The 22,331-nt window shown below is 44.0% G+C and overlaps 1 protein-coding gene across 1 annotated transcript in view; it reads right to left on the bottom strand.

Moving 5' to 3' along the window:
- NEDD9 (neural precursor cell expressed, developmentally down-regulated 9) overlaps positions 1-17,893 on the bottom strand; it is an 80,206-nt gene extending 62,313 nt beyond the window's left edge. Inside the window, exon 1 of the mRNA XM_086965244.1 lies at positions 17,720-17,893. Within this exon, the coding sequence (XP_086821370.1) occupies positions 17,720-17,734 (15 nt within the window). The 5' untranslated portion in view covers positions 17,735-17,893. The remainder of the gene's footprint in view (positions 1-17,719) is intronic.
- Positions 17,894-22,331: the final 4,438 nt, after the last annotated feature.

The following is a 22,331-nucleotide window of genomic DNA, read 5'->3' as shown; positions in this document are numbered from 1 at the left end:
CAAACATCACTGGATAGCATAAAGGGCATGTCTAGTTGATTTTCTTTTAAAAAGATTAATGACCACGTTGCAGAGTTTGGAACTGGGAATCCCGGACAACAAACGTGACAAATATTTTGGGCGTGGTTCAGGGACACGTTTGCCCCCACGAGGAAGCGTACTTTACACTTTAAGTCCACATGCCGGTTATACCCTAATAAGGAGGAATAGGCACCCAGTCCTGCAAATATCTGTATGAAGCAGGTCTTTGTGGTCCAGGATGGCATCACATTTTTGCATTGTTGCCCCTAATAGACAAATAAGTGTACAAGCAGACACCTGCAGAACATATATATATATACACACACATACATACAAACACATAACCCTTAGATGTGTCAACATTGAAGATAATTCACGGAAACAATGGGTGTGCAGGAAGCTTAATATACTCTTTGCACACCAGAACATAGTAGCATACACAAGATGTGTGACTTACTTTATTGTAGATTATATATTCCCCCATAAAGTCCCTATTAAACACTTCATTCAAAACAGGCCTACACCGCTACATAGATGCACAAAAACAAGTAATACAGCAAGTTACTTGTGAGGGTGGATGTAATGTGAGCGATACAGAAAATCCTGCCCCTATCCCCACATCAAGAAACGTAATGATGTGTCACGGAACACAAGGGAAGGAAGGTTGAAATACTCAGAGTGGGTTCAACAATAGCAGTAATTCTTTGTATGTTTTACAAAGCGTGTTACCTCATTCTCAAACTTAAAACTTACGGAATGCCTCTGTAGTTCTCCCATCCCAACCAGAGTTGGGAGTGCATTATTCTACTAAGTTATTAATGTTTATTACTGCTATTCGGAGACGGCAGTACATTTCCCACAACAGATATAGCAACAAAAGTCAAGCCAAGTCATAGAAGAAGTAAATATTATAGGGGTGGAAAGGTTACGGGGAAGAGAGGGGTAATAACCCCTCCTGAATATATGATATGGGAAATACTCGGAATGTCAGCTTTTCCCTTAAGGAAGTAGACCCTAGGGCCTGTAAAAACTTTCTTCCAGACTTCTAGCAACTCCATCATAATTGTAAAAGCTAACATACATAATGCCTGCGTTCTATAGCGCTATTTGTCACTGTACAAGGAGGTGGTGCAGTGCACAGAAGCATGATTCAGACCCACCTTCAACATTAGAAGCCCTGTAGTACTGCATGCATTTTAATGTGGGGAGCAAGGAACGGCTATTAATTATACAGACAGGTAAAGCCTCAGATCTTAATTACAGGTTGAGCTTGAAGAATGAATGCCCAGAAGGCAAGCCTATCTTAGAAAACACCTGCGACCACATCTTACACAAAAATAGTTGCCTTACAGCACAAGAAAAGCTTTTAGTCTCCTAAAAATCTGCTCTTTCTTTCTGGCCTCAAGTGTTTGAACCGGGAAGAGTGCAGGTACTCTGAGTCAATGCTTCTTGGTGAGGCTGGTTACTTCCTATTACAGATCAGCAGGCCCTCTGAGCGATGCTGGAACTGTTGGAGTTACAGTGAAACAGTCCTGCTTAAAAGCGCAGGCCCAATTCAGTATTTACGTCTGGCATTAACCAAGACCTTTTGAATTTACTAATATAAGTATACCTACACCCTTAGTTATAGAGGCTTTCAGCCAGCCCTCCCCTCCAATGATCAGTTGTTTTATCACACTTATCTTTCGCCCACTACAGCGTGGGTAAATGGGTCAGCCAATTTACTCATGGCTATTTTCACTGAGTAACTATATTCTGCTTTTTTACAAGAACATATCTGCAGACAAAATAGTCCCCTTCAGTGCCAGGGAGTACTATGACAAGATGTGCCTTTTGAGGCCAAAAAATATGTTTGCCTTTTGCTAATGTTCATTTTTATATTGGCATGGAAATGGCATCACCACAACAATAAAGTTCTACAAAAAAATTACGAAACACAACATGTACTGACAAAGCAAAAAGAGTGGCAGCCAACGCCAGACCTATTGGCCTTGCACATGCTTGTTTAGAAATTACTACAGTACTGCGCCCTTTGCCGGCACTCAGAACCTGCCAGCACTTGCCCATCATGTTTTTCTGTGGATAGCCTTTAGCCGCAAACATCGAGTCTCCTTACACTAAGCACTTAATTACAAACCCAGCCCTGCAGGTTGACTGTGGAAAATAGGTTTGTCTTGAGGCACATTAGGGTGGTGGCATGTCAAGTGTAATCATATTGAGGACAGAGAGTTTACTGATTTTTGGGGCCGGAATATTTCTTCTCTTCATCTACACCCAAAGTATCTTACTTTAGGGGTCATGTTGGTGTAATTTTTTTATCTTACAATTCTTACATGTTGCAAATTTACTGCAATCTTGCCAATTTGTTGAAATGAACTCACTGTTACTTTAAATGCCGCTGAGATTCTTGAAGGCAAATGACTGGACGCTTATTTTAGAAAGGACCACACAAGTAGGAGGGTAATACTTCATTTACATAATGTATTCATTCAGAGGCTTTCATTTTGTCCCGTGAGTGTCCATAAACATCGTGGTGCATTTTATATCAGACCAGCATACACCCTTAAATATATAAAATGGGACTGCTGCCATACTCAAGTCTGAGTGAAAGGATGAGTAGGGCAGGATTGGGGAGGGTTGGTGCTTGGACACACACACACACCCTCGAAATGTGAAAAGAGTGACCTGCACCAATAGACAAATCAAGTTTAAATTGCTCATGGACATTTACACAGAGTCTGTATATGCCCGATGTACCTCCAAAGAAACGAGAAAGGTCTACGTGCTTTTTTTTAAACTTAGAAAGTGGATGACTGGACAGTAACCATAATGGTTAATTTTTCTTCTGATTTGGGTAAACTGAAAATTCAGGCAGAGAAGTGCACCCATGTTCGTGCAATGAGTCAGTGGTTAAAGACAATGAGATATTCTTGAGCCATAAATGTGGAAGTGCAGCAATCTCGTCCACATGAAAGCCTCCTGTGGTGGTTTCATTTTGACTACAACATACCACTGCGGCCAACAATGGACGCCGCTGCTGAAGAGCATCGGGTGATACTTTTACCCGGAGCTCAGCACCAAACTTCAAACAAGTGCAGGATGGACTGGAAAGGTGGAGATTAGTGCCCCACAGTCGGCAGTTCTGCACCATGACGAAAATGATCCAGTTTGCATGGGGCAAACCTTTAGGTTAGTTGCAATGAGGCCTTATCAGCCAAGCCTCAGTTACTCAAGAGCACTTGCAGCCAAATGGAGGTCTGAAGAGTTCACAGACAAACTCGCCATTGTAAGAGGATTGAGGGTGCTCGAAGATAATTTTTGGCTGCATCTTTAAATTTCTTGCTCTGCAGAAATGCAGTTGCTGTAGGCATAATGACCCCATTAAAAATGTCAAAAAGATAGAAGGAGATGCCATGTTTATTTACTCAAAGGCACCTCCCTTTGGTGTTTCCGCAAGCAACTAAAGACCTGGCTTTTTAATCAATGAACTTCAGCCCCCCTTGTTGGTTAAACACTGCAGTAACTTCAGCGCCGAGATGCCCAAGGGCCTTCGTTCGCGCTTTACAAGTGCTTTTATAAATAAATAAATAAATCGGATTACTTTTGGATACAAATTTAAAATTTGGCAGTTACAAAAAACTCCCTTTGGTTGACAGTGCAACTAACCTTCTTTCTTTTCAACTGAAAGATCAATGTGTGACCTGAACAAGCCATATAGTAATTTGCAAAGTTGAATAAACTGCTTATACTTGGCAAAAATACTTTCTGGGGCCAAGTCTAATCGCGTTATAGATTAAAAGGCACAGATTTTGCCCAACTGTCCTGAAAATTCATCATTATATCAAGGTTAAACAATAGAATTAAGCAACCCTCATTCTATTCTTGAAGTGACGACTACCGTAGATCCCCTGCAAGGGAATAGCTGGATGGACCCTTTTTGGTGAGTTTTGCGATCATCATGTATGGTAACACTGTGCATATTTTAATAAATCTACTTTGCTTTAGTTACTAATTTAAACAGGCATCCCATTAATGTAACTAATGTTGTCTTTGTGATGTTGATGGGTTCTGAAGAGAGTTTGCACTTGCCTGGCGTAGGCACAATGAAGACAGACAGAGGTCTTGGATGGAACCTTCAAGCTGCCCAAAAGGAGGTCCTGGTGGCGTTATTAAAATTAGAAACTAGATTGGTGCTGCCTTGTACCTTGGTGCTGTGGCTATGGCTGAACAGAGCGTATCACAAAAGGGGACATAAACAGGCCTGGAGTCAGGTTTTCTACTGAGGCATCCAGGGATTCGAATTCCGCACATGAAGGATGTGTTGTCCTCGGGTGCAATAAACCAGTGCACTGCATTAATGGATGAGATACTGCAAGCATGAAATGTGCAGCGTTGGGTGGCTGCAGGTATACAATGACCATATATACACTAGTATTAATTGCAGTGGTGAAAACATTCAGGCGGAGCTGTACTCTTGCCAACACTGCTGAGAAGAGGACTTCCTGTAGACGTGAGCAAGGTGTCTCCTTGCAGTTAGCAGAGCATTATATTTTAACTTGAGTCTCTCAACATCAATGGCATAACAAGAGCATCATGAAACCTTATACAAGCCAAACAATGTTTTTGCATTAATACACATACATACATTCACACGCACACATTTAACATCTCACTTTTTTGCCAGTGAGCGCTAACTTTTTTTCAGTCTCAGACTTGAGATGTCATTTTTCAATGTTTTTAAAAAAACATATTCATTTTTTTAACCCCTGCTCCAAAGTGCATGAATTGTATATTCTCAAGGTGCGAAACTTTATATTGAGAAACCGGTTAAAGGATTTAGACGTCACTCCTCTCACTGGCCCTAGTGTCTTTCTTATTTTGAACTCTCAGATTGAAAGCTCTCACTCCTCTCTGTCTTGCTAGGATGCATTTCCTTCCATCTCACCCCCATCACCCCTCCCTTCCTGAAGAAAATGTCACTGGCTTCGAACAGAGATTTATTTCCAAGGCATGTCAGCATCCCCCAGGGCCGCTCATTGTCTGCGAGCGATTGTCAGAGCTGCGAGCGCTGGCATGCCGGAACACCCCCCTCCCCGAAAGGGGCACATATTTTGAAGGGGGGCCTGATGTGCAGATTGCATTCATGCCAGTAACTCATTCTCATCTCCCCACCCCCTCCCACAGCCCCTTTCAGACGCGGCCCAGCCCGTGGAGGGCTGTGTGAATGAACAGTACCAACTGAAACAGGGCAAAAAGTTGGCTCCTTATCAAGGGAGGAAAGCAAGCACAGACAAAGACATTTTGGCGAAATCCATGAACACGCCCCAGTGTTTATCAGGACACAGTCTTGCGCGATTTGCCGGTTTCCTGGCGGAGAGTCCCACCAAATCGGAAAAAAAACTCGGAAAAAACACGTATAATGAAAAAAATCCACTTTACAAAATTCGTCAAAGCCTTTGCTTGTGGTACGTTGCACAATACAATGTAAAAATTATTTCTAATCCACTTCGGCTGGAAGCAAAGTGAGTTCTCGATATTAAACCAAATACGAAAAGGGGAGCAGCAGGGCAAACACAGCCGGGCGCAGGGCTGATCCCGATGGCACCTTCACAGCCATATTTCATGTGACTGACCTCGGTGACAGCCCCATCTGTCAGCGGGATGCCCCCTGCTGCAAAGGGTAGCACTCCATTTCCTTTCTCTGACTGGCGCGTTCACACCAAATAGACAGGCCTCTCTCTTTTCAGCGAAACTCAAGGTCAGTTGTGTGTGTGGAGCAATAGACAAGTGGCGAAGCTCTGTAGGAGGTGCGGCAAGGAAACAGGGACGTCCAAGGATGCACACGTCACACCTTCCTTGACGAGCGACTGCATGGGGTTCTAGAATGGGGAGGCCCTGTAAATAGGGGTGCGATCAGAGCATGGCAGGAGGGAAACGCGAGAATCAGAACAAACGGTTGACAGATTTACAAATATGAAGTGAGTGCTACACTGCACGTTTAACAACTCACAATCATGTGCACCTGGGGCGAGGCAGTGAAGTGCTTTCTGAGGTTTAGAGATGATTTCTTGGATTAGGAATTCAGAATCGTTCAATCAATCCTCCCACCCAGTCTTTGCGCGTGGACCGACCAAAATCTAGGCAAATCAGCTTAATATTTAAAGTGTCAAAAATAGCCTCTAGCTCCCGAGCAGAGATGCTAGTGCTACACGCATGTTGTATGTTAAATGTGTACTGGGAGGTAAAAATGCACCTAGTATTGTGCTACTTACAAGGTTCATGAACACATGTTTGGCCAATGACATCACGAATCTCTGAAGTTATTTTATGGGTAATGGTTCACATTCCTGTTACTTTGTGGATCATTTAATAACGTCACTGGAAAGGGCATAGTCTGGCACACTATTTGAACGAGAAATAAAAGAGTAAAAAGTATCCGCAAGGCTTTTCTGGCATTGACCAGATGCTTCACCTGGCCTTGATACTGCGTTCCCACCTCCCAAAGTGGCTCACACGACATACATATTGGCCACTGCATCAATAAAAAACAATTATAAAAAAATAAAATAAAAAAAAGTGGCTCACACGTCTATCTTGACTTCGAGCCACTTGCTGTCAAGAACTTCTATAATCTTCTTCCTAATTAAATTTGAATGAAGGATTAACAAGTGACCAAGAGGCACAGGTGATTAGCCCAGTTACTAATTTAGCCCAATCTCATTTATGTCTTAGGCACATTTCTGACTTCAGGCTACACCATCCAGCATGACAAGTTATTTCTAGCATGGTACTTTGTAATAGGGAGGGTTATGTTATGAAGATGGAAGTCAAAATGAAGAATACAATGCTGAGCTACAAAGTCGAGCTTTGATGTCTTTATCAGATTTCCCTTTCAAATGTGGGCTCATTTTCTGGCACTCCTTTGGAAAATAGGAAACATCCTACAATTCATACCGATGTGATGACAAGGATGCTCTGGGTGATTTCCGAGTTATGATCAAGCATGACCATGACCCATAGAACCAATGCTTTTTGATGAGTGACCCATCTTAAGTTAATAGAGTGAACCATTTCAGCCAGAATGACTTGGGTAAGTGAGGGTGATTGTCAGTGGAGTCTACTGGGATTTTGATTTGTAGGCGGGTGAACATCATTCCACTGGGCTGTGTGTGCAGGGGGGTCAATCGCCAACGATTGTGATCTGAGAGGTATAGCTACCTTCTATTCTCTTCACAAGCAAACTGTAATTTTTCTCTGACAAAACATTTCTTCCCCATTTTTGAGTACGGCCTCTCTGCGTTGGGTCTGCTATGTTTACTCATTGCCTCTGCACTCTGAACAAGGCCTTGAATCTAGCAAGCTCTGAGACATTACCGTTCCTGTATTCAATGAAACATGTAATGTTTCTTCTACATATTACAACAACTTTCTTCCCCCCAAAAACATTTTTGAGTATGGCCTCTCCGCATTGGGTCTGCTATGATTAATCATTGCCTCTGCACTCTGAACAAGGCCTTGAACCCAGCATGCTTTGAGACATCACTGTTCCTCTAGTCAATGAAACATGTATTGTTTCCTCTACATGCTTCACACAGACCAAGTTCTTGCTTTCTTTATCTGGCTTGCACTGCTGCCTCCTTCCAGCGTTTAGAAACGGAAAACATCCTTTACCACCCGAATTTTACTCCGCAAGGTTTTAAGAACGCGTCCATTACAACGCAAGTCATAACCACGATTTGCGCTGGAGGGCGCTAGAGGATTAAGAATAGTATATTTACTATTCCAACACCTTCCCAAGTGTCCACGGGGACTGGTGTTAGAATAGTAAATTATACTATTCTCAATCCACGCCCCCAACGCAAGTCGTGGTAACGACTTGCGTTGTAAGGGACGCGTTGTTAAAGCACGCGTTGTGATGGTACGCGTCGTACCGTCATACATCTTTTAGAAACAGGGTCTGATCATTCCACCCAGGCACAGACAATGCACTGCATGAATTGCTGTCCTATGTCTCCTCAAAAGTGCGACAACCACGCCGTGGTCTACCAACCAACAGAACTAACCATGTTAGCTTTATTTTTCCACTGATAATTATTATCCTACAAATCCCATCATGCTTTAGTATAGCTGATTAAAAATAAAAACAGAAAAGGCTGCAAGTCTCCTGCGTCACATGAAGCTGCTTGACAACTACACTGCTCTGGCTCCAAAGATTAGGACACAACTAATAAATATGGCTAAAATGCTTTTCCCTGAACTGTATCATTGAAGAACATATTACCGTCCTCACATTCCTCTGGCTAGCCTTCGTGCAGCAAGCTGGTATTATTACAGATTGAGCCAAATGTCAGATGGCTACAGAATCCAAACCATTTAGAACTGTGAACCTCTCAATTTCCAATTCAGATTGAGAACGGACAAGAAAAGCCACTTCACTACTCTAACACTTCAACACCACCCCAACCCAAGTTTGCATATGTCCCAATGGGTCACCTTCGAAAAAAACCCTACCATGGGCCATTTAGCAATTCCTTTCCGGAAAAACTCAAGAGCCATTCAACTCTGCTTACCCTTATGTTTTCTTCCAAGTTGTTATGCACTTTTGCACTTCTAAACAAATGTGTACGTTTTTGTTATTAAAAAAAGGGCACCCTATAAATATCCGTCTCATTTGACAATTATCAGGCAAGAATACAAAAGAAAGTGTTTTGGAGATGGCGACCGTCCATCCTGCTTAATGTACTAAGGGACCATACCCCCTAGAACTGTGCATCCTCAAGATTGTAGTTCACTGGATTGTTTTTACATTTTAGGTGCCAATCCCAAAAGAGAAAGCAATAGGACATGCAGAGCCTCCATATTTTCCCACAGAGGACAATTCATGGCAGAGCAGTTGAATGTTAGGCCACAGTGACGGATGAACAACAACTGAACAACAGCAACATTTCTTCACATTGACATTCTTTAACCACATCAGCGCGGCGCTGATTCCTGCGCTGTGCTGAACGTTCTAATGAGCCAACGGGCTCATGACGGAACGGTTCCGTCATGAGCACAGGCCAACCGACGCTCATGACGGAACCGTTCCGTCATGAGCATCAAAGGGGTTATGGCTTGAGTAACAAAGGACGTCTATGAGGTTCTGCTGACATTAGCATGACCCTTGTCCATGAATACAGAGGAACATTCAATTTGTTGTCCTTTCCACCTCAGAAAGTGACCTTGGAAAGCTGGGGCCTTCAGGAAGTAGTAACTCATAAATGCAGCATGTTTGATGGACCTTATATCAGAATTTGTCTTGATTCTACTTAGTAAAGTGTGAGTCAAGTGTGATGTGGTTCGCATGTGTACACTGGCATTCGACGAAGTGCCTCGAAAGTCTTACAAAATGTCTTGTGGAGGGGCGGTAAGGAGCCCCACATGAGCATCTGTCGACCAGATTCGGAGGGACGTTGGAGTAGACTTGAACTGTACCACTCAATTCTCAGAGCGAGTGGTGCATCAGTGTCTGGCGGCTTTATTCTAATGTAAACCAATGGAGAAGATTGCGCCTCAATGCTGCTAATAACCCGTATTATGAAATCTACTGGTGTGTGGTGTAGTAATTAATTCACAGTATGTAACTTAAGAATGGTTTGATACAGACAAATGCAAGCAACTATGACAAGCACTGCCACACTGTAAATTCAGTTCAATAGAACGTATTGGCACCGTCTCTTTAAATACCTAAAGGGTTCTGCTCATCCCTTGGTCTCTAATAACTGCTGTTATTGGCTCTTTTATAGAACCATATTTTGCGGCACTGTATTTTTTTTAAAGATGAAAGGTACATTTTGTTGCTCTGTTGAAGGAGAAATGGCATTACTGTGCCATTCTAGCAGTGAACTGGATGGCCTGTACAGTGCCAGGTCACTGACTGTCTGCACTACCCAATGTGGCTCAGGAAAGTGAGTCAGAGCTTTGAACCAGACACACCACAAATCCAAACAACACGCCCTGATCTCTGCTGGTCCTACCACGTATGCTTGTGAAATTCAGCTTTGGAACATTTATTTGCTTGTTTTCTAGTCTGAATTCTTGCATCAATGCCACCTTGTTATATGTATCTCCATTATTATGTTTTTTATTCCTTATTCATGGCAAAAAGGCGCATTTCTTAGAAAACCTAGTCGGAGGAAAAAATATAATCTGCCTCATATGTATGTGGCCAAAATTGCCTGTTTAGCTGAAAAACACACCCCATATCTGGCACGTTAAAGTATAATCCTGAGTCCTCGCCACAGGGCTATGGTTTAGGCCTCTGACGTGATTTGAGGTAAACCTTTACCATACTCTTGAGACAAGTCTTATTTTCACCTAGACAGCAGCAGGATAAGGCCAGGAATGCGAGCTGTAAGCAAGTAATGGGGCCGGATTTTGGTCTGCAGGGTACACAGAGTCCCATTTGGTGCTCCAGGCCTGGTATTGCCTAGCAACAAGCAGCTTTTCTCCAGCCAGCCAGTCGGTTTAGCGGCAGGCCTTGCCTTGGCACTCGCTTCCCGGATGGCAGACCTCGTCATCAAACCGAGGCTTGAATGTGCACGGACGCGGTACAAATTCTGTTTTTTTTGTCTTGAGGTCTGTTTGTTTAGACTTCTTTTAAGCTCGCATAAGATCTATAAATAGACCACCGCAAACCCAGTTTTGTGTTCATTTCTACGTCAAAGTAACTGGCTGAAATATGAGAGGGCATGAGGTCACCCCTGCCTCCCCCCCAAAAAAAACAATAGGAGGCTGTTCTTTTTCAGCTTTGCTGGTCCCATGAAAGCCCGGCCTCTAATCCCAGGGTTGTCTGGGCGCCTTTCAGGCTGGGACCGAGGTAGATGCCACAGTGTGGCTGAGCACCCACTGCGGAGATGTGTACAACTGTCCTGTCACAGCTCTGAATATGAGCTTGCATAGGGCTGCCTTCTGCCCAGTTGGCTCACCCTTTCTTCCTTCCGTGGTAAAGAAAATGAAACCGCTGTTGTCTCTGAAGATGCATCGTGTATCGATTGCTCGCCAGCAAGAATATATGAAATCTTTACACTAGTCATGTGCTTACGTAGAAAGACTTTTGCCTCCACGCTAGGAGCACAGGCCTTCACCCTGCTCATGGCTCACGTGTAGATACTCTGCACAGTACCACATGCGTGCCACTGTTGTAACGCCCACACATAACAGAACTGCACGTAATTTACAGGACATGCACACCTCCGTCCTTAAAGGGAAACACACACAAGCCACAATCATCCACACCTACCAACCAAAGACCAAACACAGGAAAAAGAAAACAAGTATTCCGAATAATATCCGAAGCGTCCATCTCAGACCCAGCTCACAAGGCACAACTCGACCCATGCTCCTTTGTTACACGCAGGCAGTGTGTGTCACTCAAACGGAGATGGTTCTCATCACCAGACAAGGGCAACATTGGGTGCATTCAAACAGCATGCTGCCACAAAACTAGCCACAATAACAAATAGTGTCTTCCAATCAGTGTGGACTAAATCTGTGCATTGTCTTCCAGATCCAGCCCTATTACCACAACGACAGAGTACCCTGCACAATTTAACAACCACACAACTTCCCAGCCTAAAAAGCATGCTATCACACACTCACATATAAACATGCCACTGACTGACAACATGGGACACACGCAACTGAACCAGCTCCTTCCCATAAACTGTTCATCCCAGCATCACACAAGCCACTTAAAAGTGAAGGGAAAACACTAACTTCAGCAAATGAAAGTGTCATGCCAAATTAAGTCAACCCCGAATCCTCAGGTACCATTATGCACTATGCACAGTGTAAACTACTTTTCTCTTCGGTGTTGACTAGTCCTGTCAGGGAATAACCACAAGTATGCAAAAAGTTGATTCACCTTCAAAGCACCAGCTAAGCAGTTCCATTGGTTTGTCCCTTTACACGAAGAATACATATTTAAAAACAAAAATAACACACAGTACATCCAAAATTCCCTGCCTTCAAATAAACAATATTACAGTTCCTTTCTTTACAAAAAAAGTCACACAAAGACCAGGAACCGGTTGATTCACATCTTATCCTTCAACCTATTTCACGGTACATAACCTCCACCAAATAAATGAGTCGTTTCATCCAATCTGCCCTTCAAAAATAAGAGCTTCGGGAGACTCCCCCGCCAATCATTGGCATCCGTTGCTTGGAAACGCCTTTGGCCATCAGGCAAGAGTAAGCATCATTTTGAGACAGCACACACACACACTCAAACAGTAGATCTTCCTAACTAGTAAAGAGAAAACAACGTTTGGGCAACAAAGAGAAAAAACTTGAATCACAAAACTCGACACGGCCGCAAATAAAAAGTGAGTAAACATCCTCCTATCCAAAAAAAAAAAACACAGTATACGAACGCCAACTCGAACCTCTATTCACAGGAACACCACCCACAAGATGATGAGAAACCACTGTGCGCACCCAGAAGCGCACACGTCACGGGTTCACCACCGAGTCAATTCTATATGTGTGATCACAAAAGATGCACCCGCAAACCGCACCACTCACAGCAACGATGTTGCACAGCGCTACGCGACAGCCTCGTGACCCTTTCAACTGTCGCCACCAGCTCTGTGGGAGCACGTGCACCGCCATATTTACAACTTGTGTGTGCCAAAGGAGGAAAGTAGATAAACGTACAGGTCAGGTAGCGAAAACTCTCCGTGAAGTGAAAGTTGTGCAGTTATTGGGAAGAGTGTGTGCCATGGCACGGGGGCTCAGACTTAGCGCTGCATGGGGCCACTAAATAGCACCGGGGAAGAGTGCATATTCGCCATAAATGTTTCAGCTCGCTGAGCATGCACTCTTTACAGCCAGGATCATATACATTGTAGCGGGCCCTAAGAGCCCACAGACACTTTCCTGCTGTCTACAGACATCTTCCTGGCAGTGTCTCGGAAGGGACTGGCATCAGACCCGGGCTAGAAGCTACAGGATTGGGCTACTGGATTGGGAAATATGTCTGTCTCAGTGCCTTACTCAATACTCATATTTGTCAAAACGGGAAAAAAACAAATATTTGTATACAAATATATTTATTGACGGAATAACAATGCAAGTGTAAACTAATAGATACTCAGACCAACTGAGCGAAGCGCCTTCCAAAAACTTAACATTTAACATTTGCACACGGGAAAAATAAGGTGTGGACTGTCGTGTGACCCACTCTAAAATGTCACCACCGCAAAACACAGTGTACTGCGATGCATGCAGCTATCAGAAACACGCTAGACTTGGTTTGAAAAGCAGCAGAAAGGCAACATGAAATAATGTAACCAATCAGAGGTTATCTTGCTTTAGGCTCCGCGGAAAACATGGAGCTTCTCTAGCATGGAACACACCCGGCATGCAACAGGCGGACACCTAATACACACATACGGCTGACGGTTACGAGGCCCCAAAAACAGATTTGTTGACCTCGAATGGTTTCCTAACATTATGCAATTTTACAGAAATTCAACCTTGACCTTCGAACGGGAAACAAGACTTCAAAGTCTCGCAGGAAGTAACCATTTCAGGTACTTGTTCCGGTACCTAGGACAGCGGGAGGAGTGGGCTGGTTCTTTCATTTAAGTGTGGGTTACCACTGCACCCAGGACTAAGATTCATGGTTTTAAATGGCTAGATAGCACAGTGTTCAGTGCATGCAGCAGATGTGTCTGTACAACCTGCAAGTCACAGGTCCAACTGGCTGTTCCCAAGGTTGAAAGATGGGTACCAAGCAAGTGGGATAACAGCTGTTACACACTTCCTATGGCTCCTTGATACTAGGGCAGCAATAAGTGTCACACCAAAGCAACAATTATTATAAGCAATTCAAACGGCGCCAACATGCGGCTGTTTACTAACAATGTGACAACACTGCTCTGGCCCTGTCCATTAACACTGTAGCAACACTGTACTGTGCCTGTCCGTTTACAATGTGACAACACTTATGGGCCGGTCTATTAGCACTGTGGTAACATTGTACTGAGCCTAGCCCCTGACACAGTGGCAACACTGTACTTGGCCTGTTCATTAACACTGTGCTGGTCTTGTTAACCAACAACGTGGCAACACTGTACTGTCCATCAACTGTGTTTTTTGCAATTTTCACCCCGAGTGGGCTGGGTATGCTCAGACGTGGGTCCCAGGCTCTCCACATCACTGGAGTCAAGCTATCCAGGCTGATGAAGGCTGATAGCCAGAAACCGGTCCTTGGATGCTTGATTCCGATCTGGGAAACACATGGCTTGGTAGTTCGGACTGGACTGTTCCCATGAGGCACAGGGTCAGAGCTGATTTGCATATAGCCAGAGTCTAGCCCAGGGTGGTGTGGAGTGCAAAAAAACGATGGATTTAGGCCCAGATCCTTGTACTGGGGTGAATGTATGACATTTTTCTACATTCTGTCCATCAACTGTGTTTTTTGCAAGCAACACTATACTGGGCCTGTCTATCAACACAGTGGTAACACCGTCCTGAGGCTAGCCTCTGAGACTTTGGTAAAACTACCAGGCGTGCCCATTTCCACTGTGGTAACACTTCACTGAGACTAGCCCCTCACACTGTGGCAAAACTGCACTGGGCCTGTCCATTAACACTGCGGTAACATTGGACTGGGGCGCTCCCCAGGCAGTGGCCTAAGAAACTGTAGATGTTGGATAACATAGTGGCTTCTGAAGGTTGGCAAACGATCACCGTGCGCTACTCGCTGTTTCCAGACTGTTAGCATTGGCTTCGCCCAAGTGAAGGTATCCAAATCCCCGTCTAAACGTGTAAATTAATCTTTCTGTCACTATTTCAAGAACTGCTTTGCTGGTAGATTTAGTGAACGACTCTATTTGGAAATGGCGGCAGTGAGTTAACATTGCAGCCATACACCTAAGCCAAGGCCATAAGGTAGTGCAGTGGTTTGGGGCATGAGACGGCCGGGGGTATGTGCGTAGTTTGCAAGATACTGCTTCAAGTGCAAGACTAGCAGATTCATCATTCAATGGTCGAGAGAATAAACCCGACCGAATCCTGTAATACTAAGACGATGCTCTGTATAAGGCGCCCTGAAGCCCACAAAGTTCAGGTATAAAAGAAATAAAGTGATTATTTAAAAGAACCCGCACTGGCACGTGAAGCACAAATACAAAGAGGGTACATTCAAGCCTCAGCTGACTGGCTACGACCGTTTTAAAAGGTTAAACCAGTCTCTGGCAGAGGAAAGTGCCAACTGGCCCTCGGCTTTTTCCGTCCCAGGCAGTGACATTCCATTCAGACATGGCTGGGGGAAGTGACAGTGGATGTTGAAAATCCCCCGAGATCACCCCCTGCGGCTCGAGGCATCCTGAAGGAGGAATTCCAGTGCGTGAGGAGTTGGGAGAAAGTTTATTGGCGGGGGCTTTACAAGTATAGCGCTATTCGGGTGTTAGAGCTCTGGGCAAACAGACACCGAGCCATGAACCGACCGTCTCCAAACGCATCTAGAATGTTACTTTACAATGCCTCACGGTTGGTATCATTTAACACAGAAGGGTACACATTCGCACGTATTTAAGAAACAACTGAATGCATATAGATGGTTAGCTAAGGGGTTCATGTCTACTGCAAAGTTTAGCGTCGCAGTTAACTCGTGTACCTATAGATATAGCGTATTTATTAAAAACACATCTAGAAAAAAAGAAACTATCGAAATAACGACAGTTTTCTCTCCAGTAACAAAGATCTCCCACTTTGAGTGGGTTTATGCATCACAAAAATTACAGAAGTCAACATCTCACTTCTGTGTCAGAAATTGGGACAGCACATCGTACAAAAACCTCACTGGGCATGAACGGTAAACAGTCTTGGAAAAGGGGCCATGGGGCAGAAATGAGTCCACACATTTGACTGCAGCTTTTCGACAGTATGCAACAGTAAACCTGGAGATCAAAATAACGCCAAGTCGTGTTTCAGGGCGAAGTGAAAATGGAAAGCATGGTCTCGTCGTTTACTGTTTTCCCAGTAAAGAGGATTTGTTTAGGAATGAACGTGTCCAAACACCAGTGCTGCTGCCAAACTATTTACCAAGCTGGTTATGAATGAATCGACTGGGCCCTTTAAAAATCTGTTCCCACAGACCTTCACAGCCTTCCCTAAATTACCCCTCCTTCTCAAATAACATGTAAAATAAGGACATCCTAGCACAGACAAGGCAAGAGGGAAACGTGCAATCAATTAATATGTGTGGGGAGGGGATGGGGCAGCATGGGGTGAAACATTCCACATTCATGACTGTTCACCCAGACTTTGCTCGACCACCCATCCGGCTGCAACAGGCACAGTTGAGCAGGCTCACGAGTTTACTGTGCTTTAAGCCTAAATAAAATTATTATTGTTAAGACTGGATTACATGGTGTACTCAGCTACAAAAACCAACATTTAATTGTAATCAGTAGCAATGACAAACAATAAAACCTGCTGTGATGCTTCCAACATAAACTGGGAAATATTGGCCTGCCTCCGGATATGTGTTCTGTATGTGGTACCGCTGTACACTGTATCACACCCTCCCCCCATCTCTAGCAGCCGAACTTCCAAGACTCCGTCTCAGAAGAATGCAATTTCAACAACACGGAAATCCAGGTTAACCATTGAGCACCCGCACCCTGCTGGTGCCATCAAGGAACAGCTGTGCAGCCTCCACACACGTATATCTGCATCGCTTATCCTTCAACAAGAATTATTCTCGTTCGATGCCAGCAGCGGATAAGAATCAGATTTTAGAGAAGTACAGACTTGTTACAAATTACATATTTTAGACGCCCAATACATTCTTGTGATTTTTATCTATTTCTGGTAGTTAGTGGTGGCTTTTCAGTGTTTGTTTTTCTCCTGGGGAGAGCTATTATTTTGTCCAGAAGCATGCTATAGGATGTTGGCGATTACAGTCGCGTTCACATTCACAAACTCAGCAGCAACAACAGAGGACAACAGATAGGGACTGGGAGATTCTTATAAGTGAGAGAAATCTGGTGGAAGGTACCTCAAAACGGTACTACAGCGACAGCCCTGTGTGCAGGACGAAGACACACTAAGTTTAGTCACCATTGCTAACAAGGCATTGAAAAAATAACAAGCATGCTGAGTAATTAAGAATCATTTTACATAAACTGTGACTGACTGACTGACCATAACGGTAAGAAGCAAGCACGAATCTGTATTCTACACAGCATTACAGTCTTCCAGACAGCAGCGGTAGAGGCGGAGAAGAGCCATTCCACAGGAATGCGGGGTTTAGCTGAGATGTGCCGGTCTAGCGGCCACACATTCCACAGTACGGAAATCTTGAGAAATCAGAAGGGACCACAGTATGGCAACGAAACGCTGCCAGGAAAAGCACAGACACAAGCACCGGGCTATCACCAAAGAAGACACCCAGTCTCTCGCAAGAAAAGCAATCCGGGCCCCGTGGCATCGAATAAACCAGCAGGTCCGAATAGCGCATCACTGACATCCGAACCGCCTGAAGGCGCTTCTTCTTGAAAGAAGGGATTATGCGCAATTCCATTCCAGCGCCCTGCAGAGCGCTTTATCTTGGGAAAAGCCCCCCCCAGGAGCTCTTCCTCGCCCTACCCTGCAGGCAGCACTGCACACAAGGTACCTCCCAGGAAACGGCGCCGTGGCTCACCTTATACTTCATCATGGAGGGCTCGGGTGGAGGTGGCTGCCTGACGAGGAGCTACACCCTGCTGCTGCTGCACATGGAGTCCGGGCGGCGACCAGTCTCCAAGCGACTCAAGCGAACCCTGTCCGTCTGCTTCCCTGGCCGGGGTCCTGCACGCCCTGCGCCCGCCTCCAGTCTGAGCACAGGGCCCGCCCCGCTGCTGTCTGAGCACAGGTCCCGCCCAGCGCGCGCCGCGGCCCCCCCCCCGGGCTCCTTTGCATACGTCGCCGCCATTGGGGCCGGTCGGGCCTCGCCCCTCCCCCACCCTGGCCCTGTCACACTAGCCTAGGAGCGCCGAGCATTACATCGATTTTATACCCCCGGAACAATGGAGGCAGAAAAGGCCGAATTCTTTGACAGATTAGCTCGGATTTTTTTCCCGAGATTAAACCCATCAGCTCCACAAAGCGGTTTCTGAAAGTCCCGCGTTTGCTTCCTGTGACCCTGCTCCCCCGTGAACCGGGCTCATTTCAAGAGACTGACCGCCACCTCATGGGGCCCCCTGTGAGAGGCTCGGGGTACAAAAGCCCCTCTGTCTCCGCCGCCTTCTTCCCAGCCTCCGCGTTATAGTTACTTTCTCTGTCCGTCAGTTGGCATTTTTAATTTAAATACGGCTGCAGCCTTGCCAGGGCTGTCACACGGAAGGGCACAGGAAGTGGGCACAAGTCGTCTGGCGGCAGGCGGCTGGTTTCTAGGAAAGAAGACGAGTGGCTCTTGTCAAGATTTCTCTTGATTAAAGATTTTCAGCAGCGCACCATTTATTTATTTATTTATTTTATTTAATGGAATTTTATATAGCGCGAACAGTACCCGAGGGTGTCAGAGCGCTTTACAAAAGAACCAGTTGCGTTACACAAGAACTTTGGATTACATGAGTTACATAAGAGATACAAACAGAAAAAATTGCAAATGTACAAGTTGTAAAGTCACTCAAGGAAGAGATACAACAAAAAATTGCAAATGTACAAGTTATAAACTCTAAAATCACATAGGAATGGTAGTAAATACAAAGGTCTACTACATGTACTAGTTGCTAGTGGCCAGGGGCGTGGGGGACCCCATTGTACAGTTTTTTTTACAACCAGACCATAGGATGTCGGCCCCCTTTCCTTGCCCATTGCATTCTTGCTACGCTGCTGAAGTTGTTAAGGAAGATACTCTATTGTCGATATATATAACGCTTACTACTTCTTACGAGGCCTCGTAGCGCTTTGTGGAGGGGTAGTACACTACTCCATGGAGCTCAGTTATTTTCTACTGCTAGTTGTGAGTCGCACTTGGGCTTGCTCATACTTGTCCACAGAATGACAGATACATATATCTCTCTTTAGGGGGGGGGGCGTTATTGGGTCGTAAACTGCCCACACCCACATACTTTCTGATCACTTGTAACGTTTCAAAGGAAATCGCACCACCCTTTTCCCTACACCTGGAGTATCGTCACTGGGACTATCAGTGCAAACAGACTGATGACAGACAGGTACAGGGAAGATGACAAGTTCAGAAGCACCCTATTCAGCACTCTCAATTGTCACACCAACAACATGCTAATCATCTTATGGCGATTCCACCCTAGTTCCCCTTTTCTTCCAGAAGACCTCTAATGCTCCAGAATTATATGAAGTTTAGGGCACCTCTACATGCGCACACAATAGTGAGGATTCAGAACAAATTAAGATGTTCACTTTTTTTTACAGGGGTGGGTTTCGGCAGTAGTCTTAGGCTAAGAAATGGGACAGAAGTTGGTGACCTACAGCATCCATGGCCTTGAACTTAATTAAAGCTCATAAAACCAACTCTAATGGCCTAAATATTAAAAATATGGATAATGAAACATAACTCTTTTCAAACCACTATGTATTTCTGGTTCAATCGCACAAGAAAGATTATTGAAATTGGGACATACCTACAGGCCAGAATCTAGGCACAGGTCTTAAATAGGAGATACTTTGATCAGCTAGGCTATGGAGCTGAACATGTCCCCACATAGTGATTTGTATCAATTCTTGAAAATGACTACCCTTTTATTGCATAAACAAGGTCCCATCAGAGACAGCATAATATGTGGAAATTATGAATTCACCAGAAATCTGTAAAAGTTTCTGTCAGGTGAGACTGAATTACCTTCTCTGGGAGACAAAAACGTACAAATGGAAGCGAGTATGTAATAACACGGATTGTAAGGACAACTACACATAACAGAAGTTGATCAGTTTAATTTGTGTAGGTACGTCTGTCTTTATTCTAACTGTCCCCTCTCCCCTGTAACTCTATCACTACTCTGTTGCAGTGATCCAGGAGTACTGCCGAACATCCATGCAGCTCGACCCACAACAGAAGACACAAGTTTTGCTTATGACATTTTCAAGAAAGAATTGTGCGGATCCATTTTAGTGACGAAAGACTAGTAGACAAGTGCTTAACCCACTGAAACATCTACTTCATGACAAGCAGTGCCACTGAAATTATGTGATTTTGCAGCCGCTGGGATTTTTGCATAGTTATAGATTTGTTGCCATTTCCACATTCTCCATTATCTGCCGAATAATCTGCAGATTTTAACAAAAAAATAGTTTTCAGTGCAAATGTTTCAAAAGTTACTAAAAATGCAGTGATACATGTTGCAGTGCAGTGGAAGTCCCTTTGCAAAGCTGGCTGGGTCACCTTTCTGTTACTTATTGCTATATTTGGGTGTAAAACAGGTACTAATGAGGTGCAACCGATGACTATACAGTGTTAACAAGTTGAAAAATGACGAAGTAATGAAGTAATACTATGACAAAATGTGCAGCTTAATTTGCCATTTCCTTGTAGCATAATTTACTAAATTCTGCAGTGTAGTCAAGTCAAGTCAAAATCCACTTTATTCGATTAATTAAAATCATAAAAGTATTCTACAACAAATATCATACGTTCATATATCTTAAAAACAGTTAATACAGTATTAAACAGTAGATAGAATTTAAAAAACAAGTTAAAAAGGCATTATTTACACAGAATTCTTTGCAGTTTGCACTCAACATTACAGTAAACATGAATTCAAGTATCTATCCTCAGTTGTGAATCCAATCTTAACCTTGATCTTTTACATCTAACAGATGCAGCCAAAAAACTAGCGGTGCAATACATAATCAAAGGGGAATGCAACATCTGTAAATATAAGTGTAATTTGGGTTTCTCCTGCCACATAATTCCAGTAGCCCTGAATATAAGACCCATATTATATAAAGGGAGTTTGGGAAGTAGAACTGGAAGACCTGTTCTGCATGGTATTTTTAACATAATTATATGGAGGGGGGCACACCTATTTTACAATATGTAGGAGTGATATTGGTTGTTTCATACTGGATCCTTGATGGAATGTTTTGTTTTGGATTGTAAATGTGGCATTTGCTGAAGTCTATAAGGGAATCCCCAACACCCCAAACTATAGAACGACAGCAACAACACAACAGAATAGCACAACATAAGACAGCAACACAACAAAAACACTACAAGACAACGCAACAAATCAAAACACAGCAGTATACAACTCAAGAGCAAGCCGTCTCTCCAGAATCCAGCAAGGGCTAAGATGGCGGCCGGAGTTTACCTTTGACGAGAGACGGCTCGACCCCTCTGAATAACGTGGCTTCCACAGCGCTCTGACACCTTTGGGTAAAGTTCGCGCTATATAAAATCGCATAAATAAATAAATAAATAAAATAAATAAATAAATAGCAGAACAGCAATAGACCATAATATAAGCAAACAATAACACATCACAAAACAATGCAACAGCACAACAAGAAACAAAAAAACACAACGAAAACACAACCCAACAATAAGAGAAAAACAGCACAATTTAAAACAGTAAAACACAACACATTTGTATGATTTTGGTAATACATTGTTTTAGTTTGTTGTGTTGTAGTGTATTGTTGATCTGTGGTGCTACCTTTAGATTGTATGTATTGTGCTGCCGTCTTAATGTAATGTGATATTGTGTGTTTGTTGCATGTTTGTTTTTTGTACTGTGCACTATTTAAACATTTACAAACACTTGTTACAGGAACACAAACGCACTTGCTTGAGATGGCGCGGTTTACCGTCCGGAGCTGTAAGAGGGACAAGTGAAAGTCTTGTGATCGGATCCTCACTGTTGGCTTGTTTAGCAGTTTTCAGGCTTCTGGCACTAACTAGGAGAACCCTTTGTTGATGTCCCCGAGGGTGATTGTCACAAGTAGGGTTATGTAACTAAAGTTTGAGATGCAAACGAGCATGCAGCTCGATTGTTCAGGCAGCATTGCATCTGGGAGTTCCACAACAGGGCCCTGTACCTATTTCAGAGAGCAGCAGCAGATACACTGTCTTCCTCAAGTGTGTTTCTCTCCAGGAAGGTTCCATCTTAGCACTAACCGACCGGGTTCACAAAGTAGGGAGAAACAAAGCACTTCTCCTGACCTTTTTTGGGAAACCAATGGCAGACCAAGATTAAGGCGCGGTTTCATACCGAGGCTACATCCGCGACTGGATAAAGAACTCTTAAATAACCTTGGATCATAGACTCCGCCCTTACATGGCCCTGCTTGATTGG

This window comes from Lissotriton vulgaris, chromosome 4_1 (genome assembly GCF_964263255.1).
Source record: "Lissotriton vulgaris chromosome 4_1, aLisVul1.2, whole genome shotgun sequence".
Taxonomy (NCBI): Eukaryota; Metazoa; Chordata; class Amphibia; order Caudata; family Salamandridae; genus Lissotriton; species Lissotriton vulgaris.
This window is presented reverse-complemented; position numbering and strand designations above follow the sequence as displayed.